Raw genomic sequence first — 11053 nt, 5'->3', positions numbered from 1 at the left:
TGATTTCAGAGAGGAAAGGAGAGGGAGAGAGAGAGAGAAACATCAATGATGAGAGAGAATCACCAATCAGCTGCCTCCTGCAAGCTTCCCACTGGAGATCACGCCTGCAACCCAGGCACGTGCCCTTGACCAGAATTGAACTCAAGTCCACAGGCCAATGCTGTATCCACTGAGCCAAACCGGCTAGGGCTGCAGGAAAGTTTTAATTAGAGATTCAATGTATTTAACATACATGATACTTCAGGTTCATATTTCACACACATGAGTGAAATTATACGGCTCTTGTACTTTTCTTTCTGACTTTCTTCACTTAGCGTGATACTCTGCAGATCCATCCATGTTGTGGTAATGGCAGTATTTCATGTTTTATGGCTGAGAAACATTCTGTTTGTATAGTTACCACATCTTTATCCCATTATCAGTTCAAGGACATTTACGTTGTTTCTATGTTCCATTTCATAGGTTTGATGTATGATATTTACATTGTCATTCATTTAAAGCATTCTTTCACTTCTGTTTTGTTCTAAATTCACACATTGATTATTGAGAAGTCTTGCTTTGATTCCAAAATGTAGGCATATTGCTTATAGAACCGGGTGACTCCCAGAGGGCGCCAGGAGCTGCCGGGGGTGCACATCTGGTCTCCAGACAGGCTGGGGTCATTAGCTGCAGGCCTCCTCCCTGGAGCGTGGGGTCTGGGTCCTTCCTGGGCTAGTGGATGGCTAGAGCAGCGTACAAGCTGGGCTCTTCGGGGGCTCCTTCTGATGGGGAGGAAGGGGGTGCACTTGTCTGCCATCTAAGGGTCAAGAGGTTCAGCTGGGCGTAGGTCACATCCTGGGGGGCGTCAGGTGAAGCCTGGAGCAGGGGGAGAGAGAGGGATGACACTTGGTTGGGGTTGGGGAAACCTGGAGGTCTGCAGAGAATGGGACTCACCGGACTGTCCACCTGTCTGTCCTCTTCTGCTTGTCTGCCCTTTGTGTCCAGCAATTCCTCTGACAGGGAGTAAGGAGAGGTGGCCATTCCTTGCCTGGGTCTTGGTGTTGAGTGTTTCACCTGGGCGTACGTCAGTCCCTGGGGATCTTCATCCTGCCCATTCTGCTGGAGACAGTGCCTCCTGTCATGTTTCCCATGTTGCCAGAGAGATGGTTTACACTTTAAATAGATCAGGTCCCTCTCCTGGTGGAATCTTCAGGGCCTTCCTGAGCCTTGGGGCCTCTGGATGCTTCTATGGTTCTGACTCTTATCCTAACGCACTCTCTTTTGCTCACTTGGCTCCAGCCTCATGGCCCATCCACCTGAAGAAGCATGTCCTGCCTCAGGACCTTTGCACCCGCTCTTTCCCTGTCCCCCCACCATGCACTCTATCTCCTCCTCTTGCTTCATGTTCCTTCATAGCACTTTGCTCTCAGGGACACTGTCTGCTTGTTTGCACATTGTGTCCCTCACCCACTGGTGAGCTCAAGGCGTGTGGAGACAGTGTGGCTCAGGGCTGCACCATGGTCCCTAAATGGAGCCAGGAAACAGCCCTGTCACATCTGCTGGGTGAATGAATGAAGGGGATCCTGGGGACCTGTGGGTGAGTCACTCATTCCTGCCTCCTCCTGAGACCTGGGGCTGCACAAGGTCAGACAGAGGATGAGGGGCCGGCAAAGGGCGCCACATAGGAGGGGCCATAAGGTCACAAGGAAACCAGGAGGAGTGAGTCACAACAGACGACCTGGGGGCCCAGAGGGGAGGTCAGTGTCAATCCTTCTGAGAAGCAGGTGAGGTGGGACAGGGAAGGGTCCATTGGATTAAACTGAGCAACAGAAGGTCCTTGGTGGCCTGGACAGGAGCAGGGGTCTCACCTGAAGGTCCAGCTCCATGCTCTCCCCAGGCTGCGGGTCCGTCATATCAGCATCTGCTGGGGCAGAACAGGGGTGTGTCTCCTGGCAGGTCCCCGAGATCTCAGGGCTGCAGACCCCGCCTGCTCCCAGATGGCCACTAACCAAGGGTGAGGTGAAGCGCCAGGTCACACAGTGTGGGTCTCAGTCCTTCTCACCCTGACCCCCAATCTTCCTGCCTAACCCTCCCTATCGCCTCCTGAAATCCCTGTGCCCCCTCCCCCAGGGCAGCTGTCTCTTCCTCTCACAGAGGGGCTCCTCCTGGGCATCAGCAGCTGGGCTGCAGCTGGGGGAGGAGACAGGAGAGTTAGGGACTGGGAGGGGGGCCATGGGCTGTAGGAGTCTTAGGTCTTTGGAGCAGGAATTACATGATCTGCAGGCCTCTGTCCTTGGGCACTGGGTCTGTGGTCCCTGCACGAGGTTGGACATGAGCCTCTCTCTGGGTTGGTCAAGAGGGACAGTCTCAGCCCTGAGGGGTTAGGATCCCCCTCCCCCTGTGATTCCACAGGAAAGAAGGAACCTTAACACACACTTGTGTTCATATTTCATGAGACTGAAAAGGATGAAAGATTATTCTACATTGTACATCTGTGCTGACATTGTTTTCTTTCAAGATTTTCTGATTTGAGATTCTGGAGAAATCCTTTTCTCAGCTGACCTTCTCCATCCATTTGGTTTCCTGTGGCAGGTGCTCTGAGCCCCACTCCTGTGACCCAGGTCACCCCATTCTCTACTTACCCGACATCCTGCCTTTGCGCTGACGTCGATGTCGGAGGAGGAATAAGAGGAGGAGGGAGAGCAGCAGGACCAGGGCCACCGAGACCCCAGTCAGGATGTACAGGTACCATGGGAGACCTTGGACACAGTGATGTCATAAATGAGGCAATGATGCCTTTTCATGAGCAACTACTGTGTGTGAAGTACATGCTGGGGTCTGTCACTCATCTCCTCTCACCTCACAACAGTCATGCACCAGGGATGGCTGACCCCACCACCCTCTTCACTGAGGCTCAGAGAGGTTAATCACGTGCCCCAGGTCACACAGCCTGGTCGGGGCAGGGCTGAGACTGGAACCAGGGCTGTGGGTTCCCTGTGCTGTCTTCAATATTTTCCATTGATTTTTAGAGAGAGTGGAAGAGAGAGGGAAAGATAGAGAGAAACATTGATGTGAGAGAGACAAATTGACTGGTTGCCTCCCAAATGTACCCTGACCAATGTGGGGGATGGAATCTGCAACTAAGGTATGTGCCCTTGACACTGGACCAAACCTGCAACCCTTTAGTCTGAGGGCTGACACTCTAACTGACAGAGCAAAACTGGTCAGGGCATCATTACTATTGTTGTTGTTATTATTATTATTATTATTACTAGAGGCCCGATGCACGAAATTCGTGCAAGGGCGGCTTGGCCCTCAAAGCTCTAGCCGGCCCTTGTGTTATGCCCAGATTCCAAGATCCCAAAGACACACCAGGGAGCTAGAGCCGAGTCCGATGCAAAAGCAGAAGAGCCTTTATTCGAGCTCAGACCCTCCACCCAACTGACGCAGCGGTATAGAGGCGGAGAGCCCCGAGTCCCTCCAACATAGCATATTTATAGGTCACTTGGAGTCTGTTACTGTGTTACTGGGGTGAGGGTCGTGTTGCATCTTGTTTGGTCAGCAGCCATCTGTGCAAACAGAGGGTAGGTGGCAGGAAACTGTTCAATTAGTTTATTGTGACCACTCTGCTTCCTGATAGGTCAGGCTCAGGGAGGGGTTCTTTTTCAGCAGGGCAACTGGGGGCAGTTTGTGGCTTTTTCCTGGAAGGGGGTCAAGGCTTTCCCCGGAATGGGTCGAGCTAAGGGCAGTTAGTTACACAGGCTCAGAGCAAATATGTTTAGCCCTCTCATTCCGGTCACACGGGATGAGGGCCTTAGAGCAAATGTTTAGCCATAGGATGAGGGCCTTAGAGCAAATGTTTAGCCCTCTCACTTGCAGCCCCTCACAGCCCTGGCCAGCCCTCGCAGCCCCGGCTTTGTCGGAAGGTCATACGAAAGGATGTTGTGCTATTCGGTCTAATTAGCATATCAGCTCTTTATTATATAGGATTATCATTATTATCCATGCTGTTCCTGTACCTGCAGGTACTCATCCCTCTCCATCCCAGCCCAGATCCCTGTCCCACTCTGCAGCCTGACGCCCGCCACCCCCACAGTGGGGCCTGTGCATGTGGGGTGCCAACAGGAAGGGCAGGAAGGAGGGCTGTGTCCTTTCTAAGCTCTAACCAGGGCCAAGCTGCGTGCTGAGGACTTTCCTTCTGAGGCAGGTGGGGGCCTGACCCACAGCCCATGGACCAGGACTCAGAGGAACAGACGTGTCCAGGCTCCCACAGGCGGGAAGGAGCAGAGCTGGGATTTGAACTAGGGCTGAGGATGCTTCTCCTGACTCAACGGCTGCTCTTTGGAAGGCTGTGGAGGAGACTCAGACACCACCTGAGTTCCCAACACACACACACACACACACACACACACACACACACACAGGCACAGGCACACGTGCACAAACACACAGGTGCACACACACATGCATGGAGGCACATGTGTAAACACATGCACAAACGCACATGCGCACACAATGCACACACACACACACACACACACACACACACACTTGCACACACAGTGTCCTAGCAGCCTTTGGAGAACTTGGTCCCAGTGAGAAGGAGGAACTTTCCTCGGGCCATTACCCAGGAAGTGGCTGAGCCAAGACCAACACTGAGCTCCTCCCACCCACCACCTCCCCCCAGACCCTCACTTAGTCCTCAGCTGGCCTGACTTCCCCTTGGGGGACCAATCCTCAGAGGCTCCTCAATCAGGATGGGAGGTGGCGGGTGGGGGCTGCTCCTCCCCTGAGGCAGGGATGGGAGCAGCTCTGGCTCTTTCCATCCTTCTGGGAGGTGAGAGTCCCCTCTGGGTGACCTCCACCAGGTACTCCATCAGTGCATTACAGCCTAAGGTCCCCTGGGGACAGGGGCCTGATCTGACCTGAGGACACAGGGGTGGGGATCCTCACCTGAGACCACCAGCTCCAGGGGGTCACTGGGCTGTGAGAGCAGGTAGGGGGAGGTGCTGTGTGAGCCATAGCACCTGTAGGTCCCCTGGTGGCCTGAGCTCACAGGAATGAGGGTGAAGGTGGCCTGAGAGGGTTCAGACGTGTCCTGAAGACGAAGGTGCTGGGGAGGGTTCAGTGACCCCTCCCTGTGCAGGTAGAAGGTGTCCAACCAGATCTCAGACCCACACTGCAGGGTCACGTTAACTCCCCAGGGCACTGAGGGTCCCGGCTGGGCTGAGAGGGAGGGTTTCCTGTACATTCCTGGGGAGAGGAAGGTTGTGATGTATAGAGAGCCACCCCTCCCCTCACGCCCCTGACCCTGAGCTGAGGGACCTTGTCCTTCTCCAGAGACTCTGTCTGTGACCCCCTCCCAGCTCCTCTAAGTCCCCCAGGGTGATGTCATTTATCTCCATGGCCTCACCCCCTTTACCCTCCCTCCCCTAGGCCTCTGCCCAGCTCAGCCTCTGCTCCAGGCCCCTCTCCTAGACCACATCACCCCCAGGTGACCCGGGGCCCAGAGCCCTGAGCAGACCCTCAGGACAGGGGCAGGGCTGGCTCCTCACCTGCCACCAGGATGTCCAGGGGGGCGCTGGGGGCTGACCACACAGAGGAGAGGTGGTGTCCACTGTAGCATCTGTACCGGCCCCCGTGGGTGTGGTTCACGGGGCCCAGGGGGAAGTGGGGGCTGTTCTGCCCATTGAGGCGCCGGGGGTGTGTGAGGCCCTCGTCCTTGGTCAGAGCGAATGTGTCAAAGCCGGCCTCCGCGTGGCACTGGAGGGTCAGGCTGTGTCCAGGCAGCACCAGTGAGCCGGGCTGGGCCGAGAGGGCGGGCTCTCTGTGCACACCTGAGAGGAGGGGACAGTGTCAGCCAGGGGACACCCCCATCGCCCACTGGGCTGCAGTGAGAGGCCTCACATGTCCCTCCCTGAGCCTACAGCCTCTGGTCCTGTTGTCAGGAGGCCAGTGTCACTGCCCCCTTGAGCCCAGGGCCCCAGTGGACACACAGCACCGTCATTTTGGGCCCAGGAAACAGATGGGGATGCACCCGGACCTGTCCCTCACCTGTGACGTCGATGTGCAGAGGGGCACTGGGCTGTGACCACACGTTGGGGAAGGAGCTGGAAGAACCAAAGCATCTGTATGTCCCCCCATGGGAGGGGCTCACTGGGCCCAGAGGGAAGATGGCCTGCCACCTCCCAGCATAGGCCCTGGGTTCTGCTTCCATGTGTCGGGGCGGGTCAGCCCCTCCCTCCTTCAGCAGATGGAAAGGGCCCGATGTGGACCGTGAGCTACAGGAGAGGGATAGGATCCCCCCTGAGGCCACCACAAGGCTTGGCTGGGCTGAGAGGGAGGGTGCACCGTACACTCCTGAGGGAAGAGAAAGGGTCTGTGTTAAAGGGAGCGTCACCCTCACACCCCAGGTGTGTTCTGTGAGGGGTGAGGTCCCCTGAGGCCACACTTTATTCCCTCTGCTTGTGACCTGGAGCCCACAGTGGGGAGGGGACCCAGTGTCTCCCTTACCTGTCACCACCAGGAGCAGGGGGTCACTCCAATGTGACAATATGTCCCCAGTTGTGTAATATGCACACTGGTACAGCCCTGCATTGGATTGGGTCATAGCTCCAATGAGGAAACCGGCCTTGTTGCTGGAGTCCTGTGGGATCCTGGTTTCCCAGGGCTCAGAGCCCCTGTCATTATACAGAACGTAGACACTAGCCTGCAGAGACCCCTGACACCAGATGGTCACAGGGCTCCCCTTGGTGACGATTGCATCTGGGTCAGCCCAGATGGAGGGTTTGGGGACGTCCCCTGGAAAGGAATCAGGTATGAAAGGTCCTGGGGAGCCCTCATCCCCTCATGATGTCATGAATGAGCTAAGGATGCCATTTAATGAGCACCTACTGTGTGCGAGGCACATGCTGGTGTCTGTCATTCATCCCCTCTCACCTCACAGCAGTCATGCACCAGGGATTGCTGACGCCACCACCCGCTTCACTGAGGCTCAGAAAGGTTAATCGCATGCAGCCAGCCTGCACCGGGCAGGGCTGGTACGGGAACATGGGACTGTGGGTTCCCTGTGCTGTCCTCACGCTGCCCCCCAGGGGGACTCCAGCTTCATGCTCTGGGGTCCTCCTCTGCAGGGGTCTGTCCACGTCTCATCTGGAGCTGAAGGTCCTTCTTCATTACCCACCCCCAGCACAGCAGGGACAGGAGGGGCAGGGTGAGGAATAGACTCAGTCTTCCGGGCTCCTTCTCTACCCTGCAGGTCCCTGATGCCCCCTTGGGATGGTCAGGCTGGGGGCTCTGCCTTCCTGAGCTCTGTGAGGCCCTCATGTCACCTCATCTCCCAGCAGCCTGTGAGCAGGATGGGACCAGGGATGAGCAGACAGGAACCCGACACTCAGAGGAGAGAAGGGACCGCCCAGCCCCACAGCAGGAGCAGCAGAGCCAGGAGCTGAACCAGGGCTGATCCATCCTGTTCCCTCCTATGAGCTGAGCCTGATCTGAGAGGTAGCAGTGGGTGCCCGGACCCTTTTCCTGCCTGTCCGTCCCTGTAGTGTCACCATCACTGAGAAAGAGAGGACAGGCCCCATATCATCAGGTTCAGGGGGCTTCCCTGTGAGGCCCCTCTCCCAGGAGGTCAGGGCCAGAACCGACAGCAAATCTAAGCTGTGGACAAGGATTCTCTCATTTTACACTTAGAGACACTGAGGCCCAGGGAGTGGAAGGGTATGTCCAAGTGAGAGACTTCAGAGTGGCCTGAACTCCCACATGGCTCAGCTTGTGTCCCCACAGAGACCCCCACTTGCCCTTTTGTTGGCCTGACTCCCTGGGTGAGGGAGACCAATCCTCAGAGGCCCTGGGGCCTGTGGTTAACTGAAATCTGTCTCAGTTCCTAGCAGCCTTAGGACACAGCCTGCCCTTAGCGCATGGGCAGCATTCGATCCTCAGACTCAGAACTGCCCAGGGGAGTGTCTCCCTCTTAGCAAAGAGCACCCTCTGGGTGGGGTCCTGGGGCCCCTGGGTCCTGAGAAAGACAGCAAGAGTGGAAGAGTCTGGGGCTGACTTTGGAGCATCCCCCCTCCCCCTGCACACAGAGCCCTCACTAAGTCCCTCCTACTGCCCACCTGGCACCTTCTGGACCAGGTAAAAGGAGGGATGGAGTGGAGTTAGGGGGTGCCTGAGGGGCAGATCTCCTCTGGGTGACCATCCCTACAGCCCCTCCCTCCCTTTCAGAGGATGTTTGTTCTCGGGACGGGACCCTGAAATGACAGCTCAGCAGACAGGTCAGGGACCCTCACCTGAGACCAGGAGCTCCAGGGGCTCACTGGGGAGTGACAGCAGGAAGGGGGAGGAGCTGTGTGAGCTGTAGCACCTGTAGGTGCCCCCGTGGGCTGAGGTCACAGGATTCATGGAGAACTCCGCCCGGTACGGCCAACCATGGTGTTCTGATCTCAGATGCAGGGGGGGATCGGCTGCCCCCTTCTTGGACAGAAGGAACATGTCCCTCGGGCTCCGTGACTGACACAGCAGGGTTACGTTCTCCCCTGAGGCCACCCTGGGGCTTGGCTGCACCGAGAGGGAGGGCCTGTCAGGCAGCCATCCTAGAGAGAGGGAGGGAGGGTGAGGGCTGCCCACCCACCTTGTTCTGCCCTGATAGTCACCAGACCTCTCTCTGAGGACCCTCCTCTCTGTCTGTCTCTGTTTCTCTGAGTCTCCCCCTCTCCCCTCCCACCCCCTGTCTCTCACTGTCTCTCCCTCCCTGGGGCCTGCACTGTCATTCTGGCCTCACCCACTTAGCCCCCAGCAGGGCCTGTGCAGAGTCTGGGTCCCTGACTGAACCCACTGGCTCCTCACCTGCCACCAGGATGTCCAGGGGGTCACTGGGGGCCGACCACTCAGAGGAGAGGTTGTATCCACCGTAGCATCTGTACCGGCCCCCGTGGGAGCTGCTCACAGTGCCCAGGGGGAAGTGGGCCTGAGAGAGCCCAGCCTGGGGCTGCAGGACAAGGCTCTGGGGGAGGCCCCGTCCCCCCTCCTTGTGCAGAGCGAATCTGTCATAGCCGACATCAGAGCGACACTGGAGGGTCAGGCTCTGTCTATAGGCCACGATAGGGCCCTGCTGGCTCAGGAGGGAGGGCTTCACAGACTCACCTGGGGAGACCAGACATGAATTACAGGGGCTGCTCCTCCCATTAACTCCTTCTCCTGGCCTGGCCCCCAGGTCTCACTGTCTCTCTGTGTGTCTCTGGCCCAGTACCCCTTGCCCCACCCTCTCACATGGGGCTCTCCTCCCAACAAAGATGCCAATAATGTATCTGGTGCCAATAATTACCTCAATCCATGGATGGGACAATAATGGGACTCACCTGGGACCAGGAGCTCCAGGGGGTCACTGGGGTATGACCACACCTGGGAGCTGTTCCTGTAACAGCCATAGCATCTGAATGTCCACCTGTGGCTGAGGGTCACAGGGCCCACAGGGAACAGGGCCTGGGACGGCCCACTGGACTGTGGCTGTGAGTCCAGAGTCCAGGAGAGCCTGTGATCTCCTTCCTTAGTCAGAATGAACCTGTCAAATTCCTCCCATGAGCCACACTGGAGGGTTACATTCCCCCCTGAGGTCACGACAGGGCTGGGCAGGGCTGAGAGGCTGGGTTTGCTGTAAAATCCTAGGAGAGGAGAAAGCTGTGTGTTAAATGGGGCTTACACCTCCCTTATGTACCCCAGGGCTGGGCTGTGAGAGGGAGACACCCTGTGGAGGGCCTGAAGCTGGGACCCCTTAGTGTCCTCTCACCTGTCACCACCAGCTCCAGGATGTCGCTGGGCTCTGACAAGTTAGTGGGGCTGTGATAGTGACAGCGATACCTCCCTACATCACCATCTGTCATGTAAGTGATGGAGAACTTGGCCTTTTCCCCAGGCTCCCATTGCTTCTGTATTTTCCATGGTGCTTGGCTTCCCTCTTTCTCCAGATGGTACTCCTCAGCCCCTGGGGTTCCCTGACACCAGATGGTCACAGGGCTCCCCCAGGGCATCACAGGGCCGGGCTCAGCCCAGAGGGTGGGCTTTGGGAGGAGCCCTGGAAGGAATCAGAGGCTGGGTCACAGGACATTCCCACCCCTGGTCCCAGCTCTCAGTCCCAGATGCCCCCCCCCAATCTGTCAGACAGATCCTTCCTCCTGCTGCCTAGAGGGTGTTCCGTGTCCCCAGTGAGCAGTAGGACCTGGGACACCTGGGGAGACTCACCTGCCTGCACTGGGGTCCTGAGGCCCACACTCAGCCCTGGAAGAGAGTCCCTGTGAGAGATTTGCCCTGAACCCTGAGCAACACCCTCCTCCCCATGAGCCTCCTGAGTCCTGGGTCCTGACAGAGCAGGATCCCCTCCCCGCTCCCATCTCACCGAGGCAGAGCAGGGCCCTGAGGGTGGGGGTCATGGTGACTTCTCCCGGAGGCCTCAGCTGAACAGATGGAGGCCAGGGGCCTGCAGGATGGTCAGATAGATACACGGGTGGTGGTCACTTGGAGAACCGTCCTTCCTTTCACGGGTTTGTTCCGTCAGCAGCCTGCAGGCTAGGACACAGCCTCTCTAGCAGCCTGGCTCTTGATTTCATGGTGAAGCAGGAAATGGACCCAGAGCCTCCTGAGATGCCCCTTGCAGGTGAGGTGACCCAGGGCAAGTCCTTCCCTGTCAGAGCCTCCCCCACGGGGTCTCCTTCCTCCTCAGCCCGTCCATCAGCACCTCCCTGTGGTCCTCACCATGGACAGTGCCACCCGGGCCCTGGAGACACTTCAGGAAGACGTGGGTCCCTGTGGCCTGCAGAGCTCAGATCAGCAGGGACACGCTCACCCTCTCCCTGTGCAGCTCAGGGCGATGTCCCTGTGACAATGAGCACAGAGGCAAATGCAGGGAAATAAGGGAAGGAAACAGGAGCCTTCTGTGGCCCCAGAATCTGGGTTTTCTTTGTATCACATGTCTGTTCATGAACTTCCCTTTTTCTTAGCCACAGCCTCCAGCCCCTCCTTCCTGGGAACACACCTCAGGGTCACTTTGCCCTTTCTGGGCCCCTGGTTCCTGGGG

At 57.4% G+C, this 11053-nt stretch overlaps 2 protein-coding genes across 2 annotated transcripts in view; both read right to left on the bottom strand.

Moving 5' to 3' along the window:
- LOC102252948 (leukocyte immunoglobulin-like receptor subfamily A member 6) overlaps positions 1-11053 on the bottom strand; it is a 105516-nt gene that overhangs the window by 30323 nt on the left and 64140 nt on the right. The window contains exons 10-13 of the mRNA XM_014528113.1: positions 4933-5232; positions 2622-2738; positions 2252-2294; positions 1848-1900 (exon numbers count right to left, since the gene is read on the bottom strand). Of these exons, the coding sequence (XP_014383599.1) occupies positions 1894-1900; positions 2252-2294; positions 2622-2738; positions 4933-5232 (467 nt within the window). The 3' untranslated portion in view covers positions 1848-1893. The remainder of the gene's footprint in view (positions 1-1847; positions 1901-2251; positions 2295-2621; positions 2739-4932; positions 5233-11053) is intronic.
- Positions 9270-10370, bottom strand: LOC102255950 (leukocyte immunoglobulin-like receptor subfamily A member 6). Its single transcript, XM_014528100.1, has 4 exons — positions 10349-10370; positions 10222-10248; positions 9770-10054; positions 9270-9644 (listed from the first exon to the last, which is right to left on the bottom strand). The coding sequence occupies exons 1-4, from the start codon at positions 10368-10370 to the stop codon at positions 9304-9306; spliced, it is 675 nt and encodes a 224-aa protein (XP_014383586.1). The 3' UTR covers positions 9270-9303.

Source organism: Myotis brandtii, unplaced genomic scaffold, assembly GCF_000412655.1.
Source record: "Myotis brandtii unplaced genomic scaffold, ASM41265v1 scaffold619, whole genome shotgun sequence".
In the NCBI taxonomy this organism is placed as follows: domain Eukaryota; kingdom Metazoa; phylum Chordata; class Mammalia; order Chiroptera; family Vespertilionidae; genus Myotis; species Myotis brandtii.
Note: the sequence above shows the minus strand (reverse complement) of the source record. Positions and strands in the feature narration are given on the sequence as shown.